This window comes from Eleutherodactylus coqui, chromosome 11 (genome assembly GCF_035609145.1).
Source record: "Eleutherodactylus coqui strain aEleCoq1 chromosome 11, aEleCoq1.hap1, whole genome shotgun sequence".
Taxonomy (NCBI): Eukaryota; Metazoa; Chordata; class Amphibia; order Anura; family Eleutherodactylidae; genus Eleutherodactylus; species Eleutherodactylus coqui.
In genome coordinates, this window is record NC_089847.1 from 136,116,158 (window position 1) to 136,141,453 (window position 25,296).

The following is a 25,296-nucleotide window of genomic DNA, read 5'->3' on the forward strand; positions in this document are numbered from 1 at the left end:
CCAATCTGCTATTGATGGCCTATGTTAGCTTATAAAAGGACAGCTCCTTTAAAAGGGAAGAGTCAGAGGGAGCCAATAGGAAACAAAGTGATTCCCCATTGGTCAGTTTTGTCTCGCCTGCTGCTAGTGGGATCATTTGCATAGACAGTGTCAAGGATGACTGATTGGTGACATTGTAGCCAACCACTGTCGGACATGCATGGATACGATTAGCCAATCTGCCGCACTGTGTGGGTTGTGGGGCCACCCTCTATTAGGACGCCGTGAAGGACCCAACATATGGGACAGTTCTGGCTTTAGGGTGGCTACACACTAGCGATATTTTTTCTAGCGATGCGAGAGCGAGTGCCTCGCTGCGCAGAGGAAGCTCTGCAATATCGCTCATTGTTTTCAATGAGGATTCCTTCATCCCTGCGGGGACCGCTACATGAATACATTTATTAAATGAATGAGCGTTGTCTGTGATTGGCTGAGCGCTGTGACCAACCACAGGCACAGCTGTCAATTAATGGCTGAGCGCTGGCTGTGATTGGCAGAGCGCTCAGCCAATGACACCAGCGCTTTCTGGGGGCAGGGATTTTTCAATCCTTGGCCTCCAGAAAACAGAAGAAGACTGCTGGGGCCGGAGAGAAGAGCCGGACGGCTCCTCTAGGGGAGTATAATGTTTTAAAACTTTTTTTTTTACAGCTAGGGATGATTTTCAGGTAAGGACTTATATTTCAAACCCTTCTTCTGAAAATCATCGCTGCTGGGGCTCCCGGCAACCCACTGCTTTCAATGAGGCAGCAGCAGCGCCCCAATGGGATAGCATCACGGACTCCTGCCCCAGCTGTGATTCCTTCATCCCCGCGGTCCCCAGCTGTGGCAGAAGTTCGCGATGTACTGCCTATGTTTTGAAAACACTGAGCGATATCGCAGAAAATGAAAATCATTGGTTTCATAATCATCGGTCTCGCATCGCAGGAAAAAATATAGCTGGTGGGCAGCGCCCAAAATTTGATGGCACCCTGTGCAGATTGTTTCTCTTTTTTTAGGGCTCCACACACTTGTGTTTTTTTTAGTGCGAATGTCAACAAGACTTTCTAATGTTAAAAACTAGAGATGAGCGAGTATACTCGCTAAGGGAGATCACTCGATCGAGCATTGCCCTTAGCGAGTATCTGCCCGCTCGGAAGAAAAGGTTTGGGTGCCGGCGCGGGTGACAGGTGAGTTGCGGCAGTCAGCAGGGGGGAGCGAGAGAGATCTCCTCTCCGTTCCTCCCCGCTCTCTCCCGCAGCTCCCCGCCTGCCGCCGGCAGCCGAATCTTTGCTCCCGAGCGGGCAGATACTCGCTAAGGACAATGCTCGATCGAGCAATCTCCCTTAGCAAGTATAGTCGCTCATCTCTATTACAAACGCATCGCACCAGGATCGCAGGTTTGTGCTTTGTGATTTTTGTGTGATATGTTTTTAACATTAGAAAGTCCTGTTGACATTTACATAAAAAAACACAGCGATATCGCGAGAAAAAACACGTAAGAAAACCGCAAGTCTGCGGGAGCAATAACACCTCTTGTGCCAACTATATATTGCGTTGTATCCGTGCAGAAGTTAGCAGCTGTTTATGTCTGCAGACGTGACTCTCCCGCTATATATATGTATACTATCATGTGGGTGTTGCATTCTAGACAGAAGTCACCATATCAGATGCGGCAGAGCTGTCATAATAATTCATGAGTTTAATGTAAATCTCAGCGGCACACGATAGGGGGGGGCGGGCAGAACTCGCAGCGTCGCCACTGTAATCTATTGCTCTGTCCTTGTCTCTGCGAAGGTCCCACAGTTGGAGTTGCAGTAAAGTGCTGCTCCGCTTCCCTCCCTGCTCCGCTTCCCTCGCTGCTCCGCTTCCCTCGCTGCTCCGCTTCCCTCGCTGCTCCGCTTCCCTCGCTGCTCCGCTTCCCTCGCTGCTCCGCTTCCCTCCCTGCTCCGCTTCCCTCCCTGCTCCGCTTCCCTCCCTGCTCCGCTTCCCTCGCTGCTCCGCTTCCCTCCCTGCTCCGCTTCCCTCGCTGCTCCGCTTCCCTCGCTGCTCCGCTTCCCTCGCTGCTCCGCTTCCCTCGCTGCTCCGCTTCCCTCGCTGTTTCGCTTCCCTCGCTGTTTCGCTTCCCTCCCTGCTCCGCTTCCCTCCCTGCTCCGCTTCCCTCGCTGCTCCGCTTCCCCCGCTGCTCCGCTTCCCCCGCTGCTCCGCTTCCCTCGCTGCTCCGCTTCCCTCGCTGCAGCTGAATACAATGTGATTCTCTGCACACCTGTAATGTTCTGCGCTTCTCTCAGCGGGACGTCAATTATTGACATATACACAAAAAGCTGCGCTGAAAGTGACTGCCGCTCCCAACCGCCACGTAGTCTGTAATCTGCTTAATTGCTTATTTAAACTCCTCGCTGCAAAGTATCCCCGCAGATAAAACACAGGGCGGCGGCGAATGAAAGACAACGCCCCCTTCATGTTACATGCCGTCATTGCAGCTTACATTCAGTTTCTTGCTTGATTGTACTAAAGGATAAGTCTCATGAATATACACACAGCAAAACAGGGGCCCCGCGCTATACCTCCAGCGGACCGCAGAATGGGGGCCCTGAGCAAAACCTGCAGCAGACCGCAGAACGGGGGCCCTGAACAAAACCTGCAGCAGACCGCAGAATAGGGGCCCTGAGCAAAACCTGCAGCAGACCGCAGAATAGGGGCCCTGAGCAAAACCTGCAGCAGCTCCCACTTACCGGGCTTACAACTCTCATTACACGTGAGGCGCTGATCGCTCCGCTGCTGTAGATGGCCGTTCAGCTCCGTTATAAGAGACAAACAGAAGAAATGCCATAATAATCATCACCATATTCTGCAGCGCTGTTATACTAACTATGGGGGTCTGCCCACAAGAGCTTACAGTCTATGATCAGAAAATAGGGGGATATGAGTTTACAGTCTATGAGGAGGAAATTGTCAGCTCTTGTGTTCTTCCTATGAGGAGATAGGGGGGACACAAGAGCTGGCAATCTATGGGGTAATAGGGGGACATGAGGTAGCAGTGCTTGTTCTGTATGATGGTCCGCCATCTTGTATATAAATATGGTGTATACATAAAGCTGTATGAGCCGCTCACCAGCCGCTATCTCTGTATGTACAGATATGGGGTGTATTAGGGTTTATAGGGCATGGGGGATACTGTGATCAGATTGTGAGTGTAGAAGAGGCATAAACGGGGAAGAGTTAGATTAGGGGATGTGATTGGCTTCCCTGAAGTAGAGACATCGGTGTAGCGACTGGCGCAGAGTGGAGACATTAGTGTAGCGACTGGCGCAGAGTGGAGACATTAGTGTAGCGACTGGCGCAGAGTGGAGACATCGGTGTAGAGGCTGGCACAGGGTGGAGACATTAGTGTAGCGACTGGTGCAGAGTGGAGACATTAGTGTAGCGACTGGTGCAGAGTGGAGACATTAGTGTAGCGAATGGCGCAGAGTGGAGACATTAGTGTAGCGAATGGCGCAGAGTGGAGACATTAGTGTAGCGAATGGCGCAGAGTGGAGACATTAGTGTAGCGACTGGTGCAGAGTGGAGACATCGGTGTAGCGACTGGTGCAGAGTGGAGACATCGGTGTAGCGACTGTCGCAGACTGGAGACATTAGTGTAGCGAATGGCGCAGAGTGGAGACATTAGTGTAGCGAATGGCGCAGAGTGGAGACATTAGTGTAGCGAATGGCGCAGAGTGGAGACATTAGTGTAGCGAATGGCGCAGAGTGGAGACATCGGTGTAGCGACTGGCACAGAGTGGAGACATTAGTGTAGCGACTGGCGCAGAGTGGAGACATCGGTGTAGCGACTGTCACAGACTGGAGACATCGGTGTAGCGACTGTCACAGACTGGAGACATCGGTGTAGCGACTGGCGCAGAGTGGAGACATCGGTGTAGCGACTGGCGCAGAGTGGAGACATCGGTGTAGCGACTGGCGCAGAGTGGAGACATCGGTGTAGCGACTGGCGCAGAGTGGAGACATCGGTGTAGCGGCTGGCGCAGAGTGGAGACATCGGTGTAGCGGCTGGCGCAGAGTGGAGACATCGGTGTAGCGGCTGGCGCAGAGTGGAGACATCGGTGTAGCGGCTGGCGCAGAGTGGAGACATCGGTGTAGCGGCTGGCGCAGAGTGGAGACATCGGTGTAGCGGCTGGCGCAGAGTGGAGACATCGGTGTAGCGGCTGGCGCAGAGTGGAGACATCGGTGTAGCGGCTGGCGCAGAGTGGAGACATCGGTGTAGCGGCTGGCGCAGAGTGGAGACATCGGTGTAGCGACTGACACAGGGTGGAGACATCGGTGTAGCGACTGACACAGGGTGGAGACATCGGTGTAGCGACTGACACAGGGTGGAGAAATCGGTGTAGCGGCTGACAGGGTGGAGAAATCGGTGTAGAGGCTGGCACAGGGTGGAGACATCGGTGTAGCGACTGACACAGGGTGGAGACATCGGTGTAGCGACTGACACAGGGTGGAGAAATCGGTGTAGCGGCTGACAGGGTGGAGAAATCGGTGTAGAGGCTGGCACAGGGTGGAGACATTGGTGTAGTGGTTGGCACAGGGTGGAGACATTGGTGTAGCGGCTGATACAGGGTGGAGACATTGGTGTAGCGGTTGGCACAGGGTCGAGACATTGGTGTAGCGGTTGGCACAGGGTGGAGACATTGGTGTAGTGGCTGGCACCGGGTCGAGACATTGGTGTAGCGGCTGACACAGGGTGGAGACATTGGTGTAGCGGCTGGCGCAGACTGGAGACATTGGTGTAGCGACTGGCGCAGACTGGAGACATTGGTGTAGCGGCTGGCGTAGAATGGAGACATTGATGTAGCGACTGGCACAGGGTGGAGACATCGCTGTAGGTCAGAAAGACGAGCCTGGTTGCTGCATTCTGGATAGATTGAATGTTGGAGAGTTTAGAGTTACTTTTGCTTCTTGTTAGTGTAACACATCGCTGGACTCCGGGGCCGTCCGCTGTATGGGAATCTCCAGTCACAACCAAAAGAGTAGAAGATGCAACATTATAAGCCACTGCTACGGGATGAAGATCTCAGATCGCCCCAGCAGTAAAGTCCTGACCTTGAGATCCCATTCAGCTCAGCCGTGGTACCCAAGCAGCCATGTGTCAGACCGGCCCAGTAATGGATATCTCTGACCATTGCAGAAGTGTTTGGTTGTATTACCGCCGGCCAGTAGTGCAGGATATCTAAGGAGGACTCCACTTTTAGACCTCTCCAATCATATTCCCGTCTCCTACATCCTAGCCAATGTCAGAAGGTGACTGAACAGGAAACCCTTAGAGTCCGGCCCCAAAGACATCATCAACTCCGTGTGCGCCTCAAAGGGGTTTTGTGAGATTCAAAAAAAAAAATCTTAGAAAAACGAAGGCGGATAAAACAAAGATAAAACCTGTATTGACTTTTTGACTGTCCCTCTGGTGCCGCGCCGCGAGCCCGGACCGGGAAGCTCCTGCAGCAATGGTGTTACATTCATGTATACCCAACTGCTGAGGCAAGGGGAACCATGAATGTCATGACCACTGCGGGAGCTTCTGGGGCCCCACTGATGGGGACTGGTGATGTAGTGCTGGAGCAGAGGGACATTTAAAAGGCAAGTACACTTTTTTTTTTTTTTACACGGTTATCTGACCCCCAGAATTTTTTTTCATCTCTTAAAACCCTTTTTAAGCAAAATATGTTGATGTACAAAGTGCTACATTTATAAAGAGGCGCACGCCTGGTAATACATGTGGCGTGTCTTTGGCTGTCCGTGCAGCGGAAACTGAAACTGATGTAGATTTGTACAACAGATTGCGGTATAAATTCTAGTCCATCGGTCAGCCCCTGGCTGGCCCCGCCCCTTTGACTGAACCTGCCTTCTTTTAAGTATGAAACAAAAAAAAGTCAGACATCATTGCACAGATGTACCGTGCCCCGAAATGCTGAACTTTTCAATAGCAGAATTGTCTCCCAAATGCCATAATATATTTCCCCCAAGTTTCCATGTGGTTATTCCTGAAATTGTACCTGTGCTAACTGTTCTAAAAACTTTTTGACATGTTACAAGTTTTGACTGCTGGGACCCTGGTTGCCGAGACGAGAATGAGCCAGATGAGGCATCCATTGGGCCTGACTCGTTCTAGTGATTGATGGGGGTCATAGTCATACTATAAAAGGTGTTGTGAACCTTAAAGGGGTTATCCAGGAGTAGAAAGGGGATCTGCTTTTGGTCTGTCCATGGGGGCGATGATACCACAGAAACGATCAATGTGTCTCAGCTTGTGCCGTTCTCAATACTGTCTCCGAGAAGCAGCGGCACGACTTTGAATCTACACTACATTCGGAAAGTCACCTGACACGGTCACTTATTTTACATTTTGTTATGTTGTGGCCTTGTGCAAATTAAAAACAAATGTTCCAGTTTTCCCGCATCATTCTGCACTCCGTTCCTCATAATGGCAAAATGACATCAGAATGGTAGACATCTCTGTGAAAGTTTTGCATTGACATAAGTCCTCACACCCTCAGGCATGACAAATGAAAGTTAGCTCCACGGGCCGCCCATTTCTCTTGATCATCTTAGAGATGTTTTTACACATTGATTGGAGTCTCCTGTGGGAAATTCAGCTGATTGGACATAAGACATAGGACATAAGTCTATATAAGGTCTCACCGCTCACAATGCATATCAGAGCCAAAACCAATCCATGAGGAGGACAGACCAGCCTGCAGAGCTCAGAGACAGGATTATGTGGAGGCTCAGATCTGGAGAAGCTACAAAAACATTTCTGCTGCCCTGAAAGTTCCCAAGAGCCAAACAGCCCCTCATAATACTTACATGGAACAACCAGGACTTTACTGCCGACCCCCCAAACTAAGGGGGAGAAGGGCCTTGGTAAGAGATCTGACCAAGAGCCCAGCGGTCACTCTGGATGAGCTCCAAAGATCCTGTATGCAGATGGGAGAAACTTCCAGAAAGTCAACCATCACTACGGCCTCCAGCAATCTGGGCTTTATGGCACAGGGGCCAGAAGGAAACCTCTTCCAAGTAAAAGACACATAATATGTGGATCTGGCTTTCACATAAGACTTTTATTAGAAAGCAGTTAATTAAGATTTCCTCAAAGAGAAAACAAGAAGCAAAATCAAGCCCTTTTAGCCTTAGAAAGACGGTTCTTCCTATCAGAGTCTTAATCAGCCGCGCCTCATTAGCTACAACTAAAGAAATTAAAGACACCAAATTACAAATTGATCCCATTCTATCCCCCCAGGTTGAACGGACCCCCAGTGGACCGGGGTCACCTATTCTAAGTTCCGGGACAGAAAGAGTCAATACGGACTTTAAAATCAATGGAACCACAACATCTAACCCAGACTGGATACACAAAACCTTCCTTATTACTTTATAAAGCCCATGTTAGCAACGTCTCGACTTTGGGACCTATATTCCTCGACTCTATGCCCGTCCCCACTCTTACTTATTCTCCATGAGTTTCACTGAATGCAGGGATCTCTTCCATTAAAGACCTGCCTGTTGGAGAGGCCCGAGGCTCCGACAGGCTCACAGCTCAATACTGTACAAATATATTGGTTCAACCCCTAAATAACCTCATGAAGGGTGAGACTCCTCCCCGGGGATTTCTAGATCCCCACCTTTCCATAAGACGATGAAGATCATCTATGTCTGACTAACTGCAGCCCCTTCTCTCTGTTAAATCTTGATTACTACATATTTACATCCATCTTTGTGACTCGACTAAAGGGTTTACCCCCATCTCTACTTCATGGGGACCGGGTAGGATTCATCCCTTCTAGTCAAGCCTCTGATAATATATCAAGGTTTTAAATATTATTGATTCTGCCATCAAAACACAAGCTCCCATGAGCCTCCTGGCTCTAGATGTAGAAAAAGCCTTCGAAGCCCAATCCCAGAACTATTATTCTTTATTCTGCACCATATTGGGATCAGAGGACCGTTTCTTGCAGCCGTACTGGCAATATAGTCCAGGCCTTCCACCCTGCTTAACTTGTCTTCTAATGCGGCCATACCCATACCTATCAGGCGGGGTACCAGATCGAGTTGCCCCTTCTCCCCTGCTCGGTCAGCCAACACTAGAGGTTCGATGCAAGTGCAATCAGATCTACCCCTAACATGGAGGGGGTTCCTCTCTTTACCTGGTGGAAGCCTTCATCCAGCTAACGACCCTATTCCAATTTAGTATCAGATCAAAACTATAACAAAAATATAGAATTGTTCTAATATTTATGACCAACTTTAACCCAAATAGGAGCTTTTAAGAGTTAGTCAAGTTTTTCACTTTTTGCACTCCTGGTCTCTTCCATCTTCACTTCCTAACCTCACTTCGTATGAATTCATATGTGCACAAAACCCGTTACAAAGAGGAGCTATTTCATTGGTCTATAACATACTGACTCAACCACATTGGAGGGTAAGCTTCTATGTATGTGGAGATGGCCGACGGCCCTACAGACCAAAATGATCATTGAAACACTACCTTTAAACGTAACCATCAGGTCTCCCATATGGAGACTCCAATCAAGATTCTTCACAGAACTCACCTGGTTCCTCAATGACTACAGCATTAGTGTCCCTCTTGCTCCTAGTTTTGTTTTCGGTGATGTCAATACACTCCATATTTGGTGGTCCTTTCCAAAAAGCCATAAGGTAGTGGTCCTGGGTTTCTGGTTTACTTAATTGCTTGTTTGTTGGTCAAGTTCCCGAATCCCAGACTGTTCTTCTTTTAGATAATTGCCCACCACAATTTATATGCCAGGCCTATAAGCTTCTCCAATATATTAGTATGGCCACAAGAATCTATGTAGCATCCAGGTGGGAATCGCCCACTCTCTCTTTTCATGAGGTTACTAACAGAATCCCTACTAGAATGATAAAAACGTTTTTTTGTATCAAGACATATGGAAGCCTCCTAGAGTTACCAAATCGTAACAAAAGGACCCTCAAACTGAAAGAAGCGAGATTCTCTGGTCTGATGGAACCAAGATAGAACTTCTGGGGCTCTAAGCATTCTGTCTGAAGGAAACCAGGCGCCACTCAGCACCGGTCCAGTACATCCCTACAGTGAAGCCTGGTGGTGGAGCATCATGCTGGGGAAGGGGAAACCGGTCAGGGTGGATGGAAACCAGGCGCCGCTCATCACCTGCCCAATACCATCCCTACAGTGAAGCCTGGTGGTGGAGCATCATGCTGGGGGAAGGGGAGACCGGTCAGGGTGGATGGAAACCAGGTGCCGCTCATCACCTGCCCAATACCATCCCTACAGTGAAGCCTGGTGGTGGAGCATCATGCTGGAGGAGGGGAGACCGGTCAGGGTGGATGGAAACCAGGCGCCCCTCATCACCCGCCTTATACCATCCCTACAGTGAAGCCTGGTGGTGGAGCATCATGCTGGAGGAGGGGAAACCAGTCAGGGTGGATGGAAACCGGGCGTCTCTCATCACCTGCTTAATACCATCCCTACAGTGAAGCCTAGTGGTGGAGCATCATGCTGGGGGAGGGGAGACCGGTCAGGGTGGATGGAAACCAGGCGCCGCTCATCACTTGCCCAATACCATCCTTACAGTGAAGCCTAGTGGTGGAGCATCATGCTGAGGGGCAGGAGACGGGTCAGGGTGGAGGGAAACCAGGCGCCGCTCATCATCTGCCCAATACCATACCTACAGTGAAGCCTGGTGGTGGAGCATCATGCTGGGGGAGGGGAGACCAGTCAGGGTGGATGGAAACCGGGCGTCTCTCATCACCTGCTTAATACCATCCCTACAGTGAAGCCTAGTGGTGGAGCATCATGCTGGGGGAGGGGAGACCGGTCAGGGGGGATGGAAAGCTGAATGGAGCAAAGTACACACATAAAATGAAATCCTGATGCACAGCGCAAGGGACCTCAGATTGGGCAGAAGGGTCACCTTTCAATAAGACAATGGCCCTAAGACCCCAGCCCAGACAACACAGGAGTGGGGACAACTCTGTGAATGCCCTTGAGTGGCCGGCCAGAGCCCCGAACCCAATGGGATATCTCTGGGGAGACTTGACAATGATGTCCACAGACGGCCCCCATCCAACCTGACAGAGGGCAGAAAATCCCCAAATCCAGGAGTGCAAACCTTGTGGCATCATTCCCAAGAAGACTGGAGGCTGGAATCTCTTCCAAAGGGGCTCCAACTAAATACTGAGTACAGGGGTGTGAATACTTATGCCGATGCAAAATGGGAGTTTTTCATTTTTTTTAAATTACAAAGATTTCTCCCATTCTGTTGTCACTTTGTCATTATGGGGTCCTGACTGCAGAATGAGGGGGGACACAAGGCCACAACGTAACAACATGTAAAAAACTGAGGGGGTCTGAAAACTTTCTGAATGCACTGTACATCTTTAGTCGGGGTAACAAGGGTTAATGTTATTTTTATGCAGCTGGTCAATGCCAAGACTACAAGGACATTGCCGGGGACGAATGACGGAGACCGGGTCTGTCCCTGGAGATTCGGGACAACAGTAGGCTCAGCATGTGATAGAGTTAACATTGCTGTGTCCCGAGGTGATATCACAAGGTGACACAGGTAGTCACTTCATTATGTGCGCAGCCCTCACTAACAAGGTGCTCAGCGCCCAGATTCCTCGCGGCACAAGACGAGGCACTCGGGAAAAATGATCTGAGTATTGACCTGCTAGTAATTAATGTTAATGAATCGGCCTCCGGCTCATGAATGGTAGTCTGCTAGGGGGAAAAAAAACAAAACAGCTCATTTTTGGAAACTTTTTATATGTCGCCAACGTTAAGTAGCTAATTAATCCGGTCACCTGATGTTCTATAGGACTGACTCTTAAAGTGACGGATGAAAGAAAAAAAATGCTTTGTTCTTTGAAGTGTCACAGGAAATTAATTTCCGGCTGGCTTGTGTTTTTCTCTGAGGCAGATATTGATGAGTGTGCAGAAGGGATCATTCAGTGTCACAACCATTCCCGCTGTGCTAACCTCCCGGGGTGGTACCACTGTGAGTGCAGAAGCGGCTTCCATGACAATGGGACCTACTCCATTACTGGGGAGTCCTGTGTTGGTAAGCGAACCTCACTCAAGTCAACTCTTCTTTATCTTCTTCTTCTTCTGTCTTCTCTCTTCTGCATGGAAACAAACTATGATAAATCTAGAATGTGTCCATAACTGTTAATGTATGCCGACCTGGGGGGGGAAGGGTGAGCGGGGGCCCAAGGTGGTACCGCGCATGGTCTTGCAGAACTAACGCTCCTGGGCAGCAGTGCAAAATCAGATTCAGAGACCCCCAATAATCATGGGGCATTTACACTGAATGGCCCCTTTATTAGAGCCCCGGCCCTCTCACGGTTGGCGTTTCCCTATACGGAAATTCTCCCGCAGTGCAGCATAAAGTCACATGACAAGTTTCCCGTGGATCAGTTTCAGTGTGAATCCACATTAGATGGGAAAATCCAGCGATCGGAGCGACTTCCAACGAGGCCGGTCATCAGTGATAGACTAACCGGGGGCTCACCGCAAACCGCGGGGGTTCTTATGTAACGGTGTGGAGAGTATGCAGAGAATGGCGTGACTGAAGAAAACATCCAATGAAAGGGGATCCTGTGGATGGAAACAACTCATCCCTGAAAGGGGTCGGAGGAGGATGTCAGGAATCGTTCTGACCAACAGGCTGCACAGTCAGCTGAATACAACGCTGGAGCTCCAACTAACGTGTCCGAACACACAACTCGCCGTTCCTCCGCACGGATGGTATAACAGCGGGCGACCAGTTCCAGCGCCATTGTGTCTAAGAGAAACAGAAAGACTCCAGCGAGCAAAAGAGCGCAAAACTTGTATCACTGAGCAGCGGAAAAACATCCCCTGGTCAGATGGATCCAGATTTCTGTTGCTGATGGGAGGTCAGAATTTGGTGCAAGCAGCATGAATAGCTGACCCCTTCCTGTCAGCTGGTCAGAACATGTCAGCATCGCCATCTAATCTGCAGCAATACAAGAAGCTTCCTGTCCGCAGGGGCCGATATTCCTGCAGAACGATTTCATCACCGAATGGAATCTACACCACGATGAACGGCTGCGGATCTGAAGGCCGAAGGAGCCCAACCATACTAGACGGGGAATCGAAAAGGGACGTCTGGTGTTTAGTACTGGCATCTTCGCATAGTGTCATTAGGCTCAGGTGCCCCCTATAGTTATGCCCCTGCTTTATAAGAACTGGCACCATCTTGTATAATCACTGTCGCTCTCCTGCGGGCATCACATTGGCATTGATGTATTGGCTTAAAGGACATTTTCATGCTGTAGGTATTTTCTGCACCTATGGAAGCAACTGTCCAAATATATCGAGCCCTACCTATAAAACAAAGGCACCACGACCTGAGGGCAGACGCGGCCTCTAGGGGTGCCGGGGGCAGACGCGGCCCCTAGGGGTGCCGGGGGCAGACGCGGCCCCTAGGGGTGCCGGGGGCAGACGCGGCCCCTAGGGGTGCCGGGGGCAGACGCGGCCCCTAGGGGTGCCGGGGGCAGACGCGGCCCCAGGCGTGCCGAGGGTAGACTTTAATAAGCATCTGAGGGGCCATTCCAATTTTTATTCCCCTCCCCCTACAGTGATTGACAGTTATGGAGGAATGTAAGATTAGATGGGTTTGTCGTCCTCCAACAACCCGCGAACGTCGGCCCATCAGAATGGCGCGATCCGTCTACGGAATAATTAGTTATAATATGCCCAGGTGTAATGTGATGGAGGACGGCGGCGGCGCTGCGCAGTTTCCCGGGATCTTGGGCGCGTTATTGAATTATCGCTGGAGAATTCCCGTATAATTTGTCTGTGAAATAATGCAGGTTCCTCGCTGAATATTAATGGCGCTCTCCGCCGCCGCCGCGCCTTTCCCACCTCTATTATTATGGCTGTTTTTCATTGTCTTTGTTATTATACGGTTGTTTGCATTATACTAAATGGCGCAGTAATTTCTACCCAAGGGTGCGTTCACACGGGCGACCGCGAGATCGGGCAGATATCGCTCCATTAAACCTGCGACTGCAGCGCGTTTTATGAGAAGATCTCGGCGCTGAAAAAGTTCATGCGCAAATCTCATGTTTCAATAATAGAAAAACCGCATCTAACGCGTGCGATGTGATCTTTAGCTCGCCTCCAGCACATAATGCGCAGTTGTTCTGCTATATTGCAAAAAAGTCGGACGTGCGGCAGGTTTCCCGTCTTGCTGCATCACAGCGAGTGAAAAATCGCACGAGTAAATAGACGCACTTAAAATAACGAGCTTTACTTTAGTGCGAGATACAACGCACTAAACGAGAAAAACACCCGTGTGAATACGGCCTGAGGTGAACGCTAAAAGTAAGGCGAGAGTCCCCCCCCCCCCCCCCCCCGCCCGCCGAGGATCAGTAGAGCTGAATGTAGAATTCCGCCCCCATGGCGAACTATTACGGAATCGGAACCAAGCCGTCCGCACGGTTCCACATAACAGTACATTGCGGCCCCCGCAGATCATTGCAGCTGTCAGTCGGGTCCCGGTCCAACTGTCAGGATAGGAGACCACTCTGATCCCGGGCGTTAACTCCTTAGATGCCGCGGTCAGTGCTGACCACGGCATGATAACATTGCGGAGAGCCGATAGCCTCCCGTAGACACCTGAGGGCTCGTTCTCGCGAGCGTATCCGTGAAACAGGCGGTGATTTCATGTACCAATTCGGTGTATTCCCTGCTTATTGCGCCGGTATTCACTGCGCATCTAATGGATTCCATTCGCTATAATGAGCTATTCCGGTCCGTAACACAAATGCTGCGTTTTTATCACGGGCGTAAATACATACCTGCATGGCGCAGGTCTGAACACCCCAATGCAAGTCAATGGGGCTTCCGCTGTCCGTATTACGCATGCAAAACAATACACACGTAATACGGAGCGCAAATCTGCCGTGTGACTGAGGCCTGGCGGCGCGTTCACGCGCAGAGTACAACACCGATGGATTGCACCTCTAAAAACTGCAACAAAGCTACAAGGTTCTGCCGTGGATTCACACGAGGATCCAGCCCTGCGAACGGCCAAAAGCTGCTTGCGGAATTTCCGGCGTGATTCCGCATGGGTTGGCGTTAAGAAGTGATGTGTTACTACTTCACACGCGTCTGCACAGAATCACGTTCCGGCATTCCACATGCGGATTTCCCCCATTTACATGGCCAAATCCATGTGTGAATCGCAGCAAAATCCATGGCGGAAATTCATGGCTCGGCCACGGATGTCTGCTGGACGGAATCCACGCGGAGAGATCATGTGAAAAAGGCCGAACTGTGGCCTCCCGATCCAGCGTGACTGGTACTGTCAGAAAATATAAAGAAATGTACTGCAATACAGGGACTGCGGTGTACTGTCTGAGCGATCGCAGGTTCAAGTCCCCTACAGGGAAGCAAAAATAAAAAATGGGGCACTTTGTTTTTTAAGTACTTAAACAGGAGTAATAATAAAATATCATCACATATTTGGTGTCGCTGCATCTGTAACGACCCGTATAGCAAATTGAACACATTTTTATCCCACTCAACAAAAAAGATGCGGTTTGTGTCCATCCCATCTGCCAAAAAATGCAATGAAAGTGTTAACAGAAAGTCAGGTCCCACTAAAGGTTACAGCTCATCCCGCAAGAAAAAAGAGCCCTCAGACATTTCCAGCGATGTCTCCGTAAATGCCCCGCCCCTCTGTACTCCGCTATTCATAGCCGAGCGGATTTAACTTTATCGCCGTCTTTTTTTCTACCACTTATTCGCAGTTTTGTCATTTACCGTGAATCTGCATGCGTCTCGGGGAGATAAAAAGGAAACTATTATCTGAGGATGGAAAAAAAAAAAGTCTCCGCGGATCAAACAATCCATCACGCTCCGATGGCGGCGTCCGTTTTTTTTCTTTTCCGCGGGTATATTTCACTTTTTAATTATTTACTGCCACAGATAGCAGTCAGTGAGTTATACTCCGCGCCAACAATAAAGAGGCGTACTGCGGGGAGTCTGCTGCCTGCCGCTGACTTATGGCCGCATACGAGGACCACGGGATCCATATAAATTGCAATTAGCGACTGTAAAAGTGACGATTCATAATCCGGGCATGAAGCTTCATCAGATGAGAACCTGCGCAGAAAACTGGTAGCAGAAAGACGAGGAAATGTCACATCGTGAAATAGGATGTATGCCCGGCGCAAAAGTTATCACCCCCCCCCCCCCAACCAGCAAATTATACATTCCACAGCAAAGCGGATTCATTCTCGATTACTTACTTGCCTTAGTTTCTAGAAAAGCTGCGCAACAAACAAGATGGCTGCCCTGCAGCTCTCACGGGGGTCACACCCAGCTTTCCCAGACCTCTGATAGAATTCGGGGGGTTGTAATTGGCTGAATTTATTCTCCTCCAACTGCAATGTCACATTATATAGAAAATCAATCTGAACTGATATTTCACCGCTCTCCTAACTATAAAACACACGTACGTTCTGCACAAAGCTTTACAGCTGCTAGCTGACGCTGTGCAGCGAATTTAGAGGACATCTATCACCTAACATTAGTACCTTAAAGGGATATTCCAGGCATTTAACCCCTTTAAGTACTGAAGAGCTATCGTCAGCACAGGTCATCAGTAGATGATGGGCAGGGGTCCGCCACTCAGAACCCACAGCAATCACCTGATCTCAGCCCCCGACACTCACTGCAGCGGGGTCAGATGTCAACATTGGGGTCGGAGCCAGAAGTGCCATAGAAGATGCAGCTCCCTGTTTTTTGCACCATGTAATATGCAAATGAGTTAGACCAGGTCTGATGGGCGTTTCACCTGCAGGACTAGTCTGGGCTCTCTCCTGCTCTGCCGTCTCAAAACATGTCCTTTGGCTCTTGATTGACATTTCCAGCTTTCTTGAGTTGGTGACAGCGTGCCCTCCACTTACTGCGCATGCGCCACGCTTGTGAGGTCGGTGCCCGCGCCACGCTTGTGGGGGTTGATGCCAGTGCCACGCTTGTGAGGTCGATGCCAGTGTCACGCTTGTGAGGTCGATGCCCGCGCCACGCTTGTGGGGTCGGCGCAAGCGCCACGCTTCTGAGTTGGTGCATGCGCCACGCTTCTGGAGTCGGCGCACGCGCCACGTTTCGGAGTTGGTGCATGTGCTTCTACATTTGCTGCTGCAACTCTCTTTCGCTGATGGGCAGCTGCCCCAAGGAAAGCATGTGTACATGTGTGCCAGGAAGGGGTATTGTGACTCCTTAAGGAGAGCACCAAGAAGGTGAGCGAGGAGACTTATAAGGTCATTCATGCTCCTCTGGGAAATAGAAGATGGAACAATACCTCTACAGCGCCACCTATTGCATGCCAGCATTCCTGCAAATCAGTTGTTCCATCTTCCTTATTTGCATATATTACCCAGAGGAGCATGCATGGCCTTATAAGTCTCCTCTGTCACCTTCTTGGGGTCTCCCTAAGGAGAGATGTTACCCTCCCGACCCACATCACAGGCCTCTCACTAGCCAAGCCAGGATCCTACTGCACAGTGATGAGGGGCAAACATCCCGAACCGGCTGCCTGTGGATGGACTCTGGCTTGGTTTTCATGCATGATGAGTAAGATGGCTGCAGCAGGGAATGTACAGATTCCAGAAGTCCGCGGTATTGGAAGTGACTGTAACGCACGGCGCCTGCAGCTCAAGAAAGGCCCAGCGATGGAAGAGGAGAGAGGCCGGGGCGTTCCCGCTTATGGCAGGAGTTACTGGTGAGGGGTATACGGAGCGCGGGCACCAAAATGGTAATTTGGGGCATTGAGGTCACTTTGAAGCTACAGTTACACGGATAAGTGCGATATTGGGCTGAAAGACTCGGACTGATCCTGCACTCCAAAACCTGAGATCTTCACTGCGAGTGCGACGAACTTGAGAATCGTATGGTGGTACATGAACATGAAAATCGCGTGTTGTTTCAATTGGAAAGATTTAAGAACCACATTGTATTCGCATGAATCTCGCATCTACAATGTGATTATTAACGCGCACACGGGCAATAATGGCGCGTTTTCCGCAAAAATCGCAGAAGATACGGCACACTGCAATTCTTCTATCTCAGAGAAAAAACTGCGAAAGAAAAGCTGCACAAGGAAGGCGAACCCGTTAATGTAAAAGTGTCTACTTTAGTGTCGCATGAGAAAATCGTCCGTGTAAAGAAATGTCGCGGTTAGAATTATTTGCGTGTTTGGAGACGCTGGGGGCGTCCGCGGTAGCAACTCTCCTTTGTGCCTCCATGATTTACCAGCTCTTCCATTTCTAACTATAGAAGAGGTCTAAAAATATACCAGAAGATCCGCGTGTCCTACCCCGCCCGCCCCTTTATTACTGTAAGATCCACGTGTCCTACCCCGCCCACCCCTTTATTACTGTAAGATCCGCGTGTCCTACCCCGCCCGCCCTCGTATTACTGTAAGTTCCACGTGTCCTACCCCGCCCGCCCCTTTATTACTGTAAGATCCACGTGTCCTACCCCGCCCGCCCCTTTATTACTGTAAGATCCGCGTGTCCTACCCCGCCCGCCCTCGTATTACTATAAGTTCCACGTGTCCTACCCCGCCCGCCCCGTTATTACAGTAAGATCCGCGTGTCCTACCCCGCCCGCCCCATTATTACTGTAAGATCCGCGAGTCCTACCCCGACCGCCCCTTTATTACTGTAAGATCCGCGTGTCTTACCCCGACCGCCCCTTTATTACTGTAAGATCCACGTGTCCTACCCCGACCGCCCCTTTATTGCTGTAAGATCCACGTGTCCTACCCCGACCGCCCCTTTATTGCTGTAAGATCCGCGAGTCCTACCCCGACCGCTCCTTTATTGCTGTAAGATCCGCGTGTCCTACCCCGCCCGCCCCTTTACTACTGTAAGATCAGTGTGTCCTACCCCGACCGCCCCTTTATTACTGTAAGATCCGCGTGTCCTACCCCGACCGCCCCTTTATTGCTGTAAGATCCGCGTGTCCTACCCCGCCCGCCCCTTTATTACTGTAAGATCCGCGTGTCCTACCCCGACCGCCCCTTTATTACTGTAAGATCCGCGAGTCCTACCCCGACCGCTCCTTTATTGCTGTAAGATCCGCGTGTCCTACCCCGCCCGCCCCTTTACTACTGTAAGACCCACGTGTCCTACTCCGACTGCCCCTTTATTACGGTAAGGTCCGTGTGTCCTACTCCGACTGCCCCTTTATTACTGTAAGATCCGCGTGTCCTACCCCGCCCGCCCCTTTATTACTGTAAGATCCGCGTGTCCTACCCCGACCGCCCCTTTATTACTGTAAGATTCGCGTGTCCTACTCCGACCGCCCCTTTATTACTGTAAGATCCGCGTGTCCTACTCCGACCGCCCCTTTATTACTGTAAGATCCGTGTGTCCTACCCCGACCGCCCCTTTATTACTGGAAGATCCGTGTGTCCTACCCCGACCGCCCCTTTATTACTGTAAGACCCGCGTGTCCTACTCCGACCGCCCCTTTATTACTGTAAGATCCGCGTGTCCTACCCCGACCGCCCCTTTATTGCTGTAAGATCCGCGTGTCCTACCCGACCGCCCCTTTACTACTGTAAGATCCGCGTGTCCTACCCCGACCGCCCCTTTATTACTGTAAGATCCGCGAGTCCTACCCCGACTGCCCCTTTATTGCTGTAAGATCCGCGCGTCCTACCCCGACCGCCCCTTTATTACTGTAATATCCGCGCGTCCTACCCCGATCGCCCCTTTATTACTGTAAGACCCACGTGTCCTACCCCGACCGCCACTTTATTGCTGTAAGATCCGCGCGTCCTACCCCGACCGCCCCTTTATTACTGTAAGATCCGCGCGTCCTACCCCGATTGCCCCTTTATTACTGTAAGACCCACGTGTCCTACCCCGACTGCCCCTTTATTACTGTAAGATCCGCGCGTCCTACCCCGACCGCCCCTTTATTACTGTAAGATCCGCGCGTCCTACCCCGACCGCCCCTTTATTACTGTAAGATCCGTGTGTCCTACCCCGCCCGCCCCTTTATTACTGTAAGATCCGTGTGTCCTACCCCGCCCGCCCCTTTATTGCTGTAAGATCCGCGTGTCCTACCCCGACCTCCCCTTTATTACAGTAAGATCCGCGTGTCCTACCCCGCCCGCCCCATTATTACTGTAAGATCCGCGAGTCCTACCCCGACCGCCCCTTTATTACTGTAAGATCCGCGTGTCTTACCCCGACCGCCCCTTTATTACTGTAAGATCCGCGTGTCCTACCCCGACCGCCCCTTTACTACTGTAAGATCCGCGTGTCCTACCCCGCCCGCCCCTTTATTACTGTAAGATCCGCGAGTCCTACCCCGCCCGCCCCTTTACTACTGTAAGATCAGTGTGTCCTACCCCGACCGCCCCTTTATTGCTGTAAGATCCGCGTGTCCTACCCCGCCCGCCCCTTTATTACTGTAAGATCCGCGTGTCCTACCCCGACCGCCCCTTTATTACTGTAAGATCCGCGTGTCCTACCCCGCCCGCCCCTTTATTACTGTAAGATCCGCGTGTCCTACCCCGCCCGCCCTCGTATTACTGTAAGTTCCACGTGTCCTACCCCGCCCGCCCCTTTATTACTGTAAGATCCACGTGTCCTACCCCGCCCGCCCCTTTATTACTGTAAGATCCGCGTGTCCTACCCCGCCCGCCCCTTTATTACTGTAAGATCCGCGTGTCCTACCCCGCCCGCCCTCGTATTACTGTAAGTTCCATGTGTCCTACCCGCCCGCCCCTTTATTGCTGTAAGATCCGCGTGTCCTACCCCGCCCGCCCCTTTATTGCTGTAAGATCCGCGTGTCCTACCCTGACCTCCCCTTTATTACAGTAAGATCCACGTGTCCTACTCCGACTGCCCCTTTATTACGGTAAGGTCCGTGTGTCCTACTCCGACCGCCCCTTTATTACTGTAAGATCCGCGTGTCCTACCCCGACCGCCCCTTTATTACTGTAAGATTCGCGTGTCCTACTCCGACCGCCCCTTTATTACTGTAAGATCCGCGTGTCCTACTCCGACCGCCCCTTTATTACTGTAAGATCCTTGTGTCCTACCCCGACCGCCCCTTTATTACTGGAAGATCCGTGTGTCCTACCCCGACCGCCCCTTTATTACTGTAAGACCCGCGTGTCCTACTCCGACTGCCCCTTTATTACTGTAAGATCCGCGTGTCCTACCCCGCCCGCCCCTTTATTACTGTAAGATCCGCGTGTCCTACCCCGACCGCCCCTTTATTACTGTAAGATTCGCGTGTCCTACTCCGACCGCCCCTTTATTACTGTAAGATCCGCGTGTCCTACTCCGACCGCCCCTTTATTACTGTAAGATCCGTGTGTCCTACCCCGACCGCCCCTTTATTACTGGAAGATCCGTGTGTCCTACCCCGACCGCCCCTTTATTACTGTAAGACCCGCGTGTCCTACTCCGACCGCCCCTTTATTACTGTAAGATCCGCGTGTCCTACCCCGACCGCCCCTTTACTACTGTAAGATCAGTGTGTCCTACCCCGACCGCCCCTTTATTGCTGTAAGATCCGCGTGTCCTACCCGACCGCCCCTTTACTACTGTAAGATCCGCGTGTCCTACCCCGCCCGCCCCTTTATTACTGTAAGATCCGCGTGTCCTACCCCGCCCGCCCTCGTATTACTGTAAGTTCCACGTGTCCTACCCCGCCCGCCCCTTTATTACTGTAAGATCCACGTGTCCTACCCCGCCCGCCCCTTTATTACTGTAAGATCCGCGTGTCCTACCCCGCCCGCCCTCGTATTACTGTAAGTTCCATGTGTCCTACCCGCCCGCCCCTTTATTGCTGTAAGATCCGCGTGTCCTACCCCGCCCGCCCCTTTATTGCTGTAAGATCCGCGTGTCCTACCCTGACCTCCCCTTTATTACAGTAAGATCCGTGTGTCCTACCCCGACCGCCCCTTTATTACTGTAAGACCCGCGTGTCCTACTCCGACCGCCCCTTTATTACTGTAAGATCCGCGTGTCCTACCCCGACCGCCCCTTTATTGCTGTAAGATCCGCGTGTCCTACCCGACCGCCCCTTTACTACTGTAAGATCCGCGTGTCCTACCCCGCCCGCCCCTTTATTACTGTAAGATCCGCGTGTCCTACCCCGCCCGCCCTCGTATTACTGTACGTTCCACGTGTCCTACCCCGCCCGCCCCTTTATTACTGTAAGATCCACGTGTCCTACCCCGCCCGCCCCTTTATTACTGTAAGATCCGCGTGTCCTACCCCGCCCGCCCTCGTATTACTGTAAGTTCCATGTGTCCTACCCGCCCGCCCCTTTATTGCTGTAAGATCCGCGTGTCCTACCCCGCCCGCCCCTTTATTGCTGTAAGATCCGCGTGTCCTACCCTGACCTCCCCTTTATTACTGTAAGATCCACGTGTCCTACCCTGACCTCCCCTTTATTACAGTAAGATCCACGTGTCCTACCCCGCCCGCCCCATTATTACTGTAAGATCCGCGAGTCCTACCCCGACCGCCCCTTTATTACTGTAAGATCCGCGTGTCCTACCCCGCCCGCCCTCGTATTACTGTAAGTTCGATGTGTCCTACCCGCCCGCCCCTTTATTGCTGTAAGATCCGCGTGTCCTACCCCGCCCGCCCCTTTATTGCTGTAAGATCCGCGTGTCCTACCCTGACCTCCCCTTTATTACAGTAAGATCCGCGAGTCCTACCCCGACTGCCCCTTTATTACTGTAAGATCCGCGTGTCTTACCCCGACCGCCCCTTTATTACTGTGAGATCCACGTGTCCTACCCCGACCGCCCCTTTATTGCTGTAAGATCCGCGAGTCCTACCCCGACCGCTCCTTTATTGCTGTAAGATCCGCGTGTCCTACCCCGCCCGCCCCTTTACTACTGTAAGATCCGTGTGTCCTACCCCGACCGCCCCTTTATTGCTGTAAGATCCGCGTGTCCTACCCCGCCCGCCCCTTTATTACTGTAAGATCCGCGTGTCCTACCCCGACCGCCCCTTTATTACTGTAAGATCCGCGTGTCCTACTCCGACCGCCCCTTTATTGCTGTAAGATCCGCGTGTCCTACCCCGCCCGCCCCTTTATTACTGTAAGATCCGCGTGTCCTACCCCGACCGCCCCTTTATTACTGTAAGATCCGCGAGTCCTACCCCGACCGCTCCTTTATTGCTGTAAGATCCGCGTGTCCTACCCCGCCCGCCCCTTTACTACTGTAAGACCCACGTGTCCTACTCCGACTGCCCCTTTATTACGGTAAGGTCCGTGTGTCCTACCCCGCCCGCTGCTTTATTACTGTAAGATTCGCGTGTCCTACTCCGACCGCCCCTTTATTACTGTAAGATCCGCTTGTCCTACTCCGACCGCCCCTTTATTACTGTAAGATCCGTGTGTCCTACCCCGACCGCCCCTTTATTACTGGAAGATCCGTGTGTCCTACCCCGACCGCCCCTTTATTACTGTAAGACCCACGTGTCCTACTCCGACCGCCCCTTTATTACTGTAAGATCCGCGTGTCCTACCCTGCCCGCCCCTTTATTGCTGTAAGATCCGCGTGTCCTACCCCGCCCGCCCGCCCCTTTATTACTGTAAGATCCGCGAGTCCTACCCCGCCCGCCCCTTTACTACTGTAAGATCAGTGTGTTCTACCCCGACCGCCCCTTTATTGCTGTAAGATCCGCGTGTCCTACCTCGCCCGCCCCTTTATTACTGTAAGATCCGCGTGTCCTACCCCGACCGCCCCTTTATTACTGTAAGACCCACGTGTCCTACTCCGACCGCCCCTTTATTACTGTAAGATCCGCGTGTCCTACCCGACCGCCCCTTTACTACTGTAAGATCCGCGTGTCCTACCCCGCCCGCCCGCCCCTTTATTACTGTAAGATCCGCGAGTCCTACCCCGCCCGAGCCTTTACTACTGTAAGATCAGTGTGTCCTACCCCGACCGCCCCTTTATTGCTGTAAGATCCGCGTGTCCTACCTCGCCCGCCCCTTTATTACTGTAAGATCCGCGTGTCCTACCCCGACCGCCCCTTTATTACTGTAAGATCCACGTGTCCTACCCCGCCCGCCCCTTTATTACTGTAAGATCCGCGTGTCCTACCCCGCCCGCCCCTTTATTACTGTAAGATCCACGTGTCCTACCCCGCTCGCCCCTTTATTACTGTAAGATCCGCGTGTCCTACCCCGCCCGCCCTCGTATTACTGTAAGATCCGCGTGTCCTACCCCGCCCGCCCCTTTATTGCTGTAAGATCCGCGTGTCCTACCCCGCCCGCCCCTTTATTGCTGTAAGATCCGCGTGTCCTACCCTGACCTCCCCTTTATTACAGTAAGATCCGCGTGTCCTACCCCGCCCACCCCATTATTACTGTAAGATCCGCGAGTCCTACCCCGACCGCCCCTTTATTACTGTAAGATCCGCGTGTCTTACCCCGACCTCCCCTTTATTACTGTAAGATCCACGTGTCCTACCCCGACCGCCCCTTTATTGCTGTAAGATCCGCGAGTCCTACCCCGACCGCTCCTTTATTGCTGTAAGATCCGCGTGTCCTACCCCGCCCGCCCCTTTACTACTGTAAGATCAGTGTGTCCTACCCCGACCGCCCCTTTATTACTGTAAGATCCGCGTGTCCTACCCCGACCGCCCCTTTATTGCTGTAAGATCCGCGTGTCCTACCCCGCCCGCCCCTTTATTACTGTAAGATCCACGTGTCCTACCCCGACCGCCACTTTATTACTGTAAGATCCGCGAGTCCTACCCCGACCGCTCCTTTATTGCTGTAAGATCCGTGTGTCCTACCCCGCCCGCCCCTTTACTACTGTAAGACCCACGTGTCCTACTCCGACCGCCCCTTTATTACGGTGAGGTCCGTGTGTCCTACTCCGACCGCCCCTTTATTACTGTAAGATCCACGTGTCCTACCCCGCCCGCCCCTTTATTACTGTAAGATCCGCGTGTCCTACCCCGACCGCCCCTTTATTACTGGGAGATCCGCGTGTCCTACTCCGACCGCCCCTTTATTACTGGGAGATCCGCGTGTCCTACCCCGACCGCCCCTTTATTACTGGGAGATCCGCGTGTCCTACTCCGACCACCCCTTTATTACTTTAAGACCCAAGTGTCCTACCCCGACCGCCCCTTTATTACTGTAAGATCCGTGTGTCTTACCGTGCTCCAGGAATATCGTCAGCGGTGCTGACATGTTCTGACCGGCTGACAGGAAGGGGTCAGCGATTCATGCTGCTTTCGCAAATTCTGCCCTCCCATTTGCAACAGAAATCTGTCTCCATCTGACCAGGGGATGTTTTTCCGCTGCTCAGTGATACAAGTTTTGCGCTCTTTTGCCCGCTGGAACCTTTCTGTTCCTCTTAGACACAATGGCGCTGGAACTGGTCGTCCGCTGTTATACCATCCGTGCGGAGGAACGGCGAGTTGTGCGTTCGGACACGTTAGTTGGAGCTCCAGCGTTGTATTCAGCTGATTGTGCAGCCTGTTGGTCAGAACGATTCCTGACATCCTCCTCCGACCCCTTTCAGTGATGAGCTGTTTCCAACAACAGGATTCCCCTTCACTTGTTGTTTTCCTTGATCGCGCCATTCTCTGTATACTCTCCACACCGTTACATGATAAACCCCCTGCAGTTGCCAGTGAGCCCCCGGCTAGTCTAGCACCGATGACCGGCCTCGTTGGAAGTCGCTCCGATCGCTGGATTTCCCCATCTAATGTGGATTCACACTGAAACTGATCCACTGAAAACTTGTCACGTGATTTTATGCCGCACTCCGGGGTCACGGGGGGAATTACCATACAGGAAGCGCTGATCGTGAGAGGGCCGGGGGATATAATGAAGGGGCTAGTGAGTGGATGTAAAGTTGTATCTGTTGTATTCCTGGCTCAACAGTAAGCAGCGGCGCTGCGCGGACGGCGGACAGCGGGAATCGGCGTCTGTAGTTAAACTCTAAGACAATGCAGTTCTATTTCTGCCCCTGCAACTCTAATTTAAACATTTTTATTAGAGAATACTGTAGCATGAGATTACAGCCACATCAGAGCAGGCAGACATTACTCTACAGCAATTAGATAGAACTTCAGTGTAATTATCTGTACAATTGAGATATCTTAATGTAATGAATAAGTAATTAGTCCACTTGCATCATCAGTGGGATAATATAAAGAGCAGCATTATATACTGTATCTGCAGAGCAC

General features: G+C 51.7%; 1 protein-coding gene across 3 annotated transcripts in view; it reads left to right on the forward strand.

Moving 5' to 3' along the window:
* Window positions 1-25,296, forward strand: part of NELL1 (neural EGFL like 1) — a 674,819-nt gene that overhangs the window by 597,648 nt on the left and 51,875 nt on the right. For 2 of the 3 annotated variants that reach the window (XM_066583599.1, XM_066583597.1), the window contains exon 16: window positions 10,983-11,123. The exons of the other annotated variant lie outside the window; for it this stretch is intronic. In XM_066583599.1, the coding sequence (XP_066439696.1) occupies window positions 10,983-11,123 (141 nt within the window). The remainder of the gene's footprint in view (window positions 1-10,982; window positions 11,124-25,296) is intronic. 3 annotated transcript variants of the gene reach the window in all.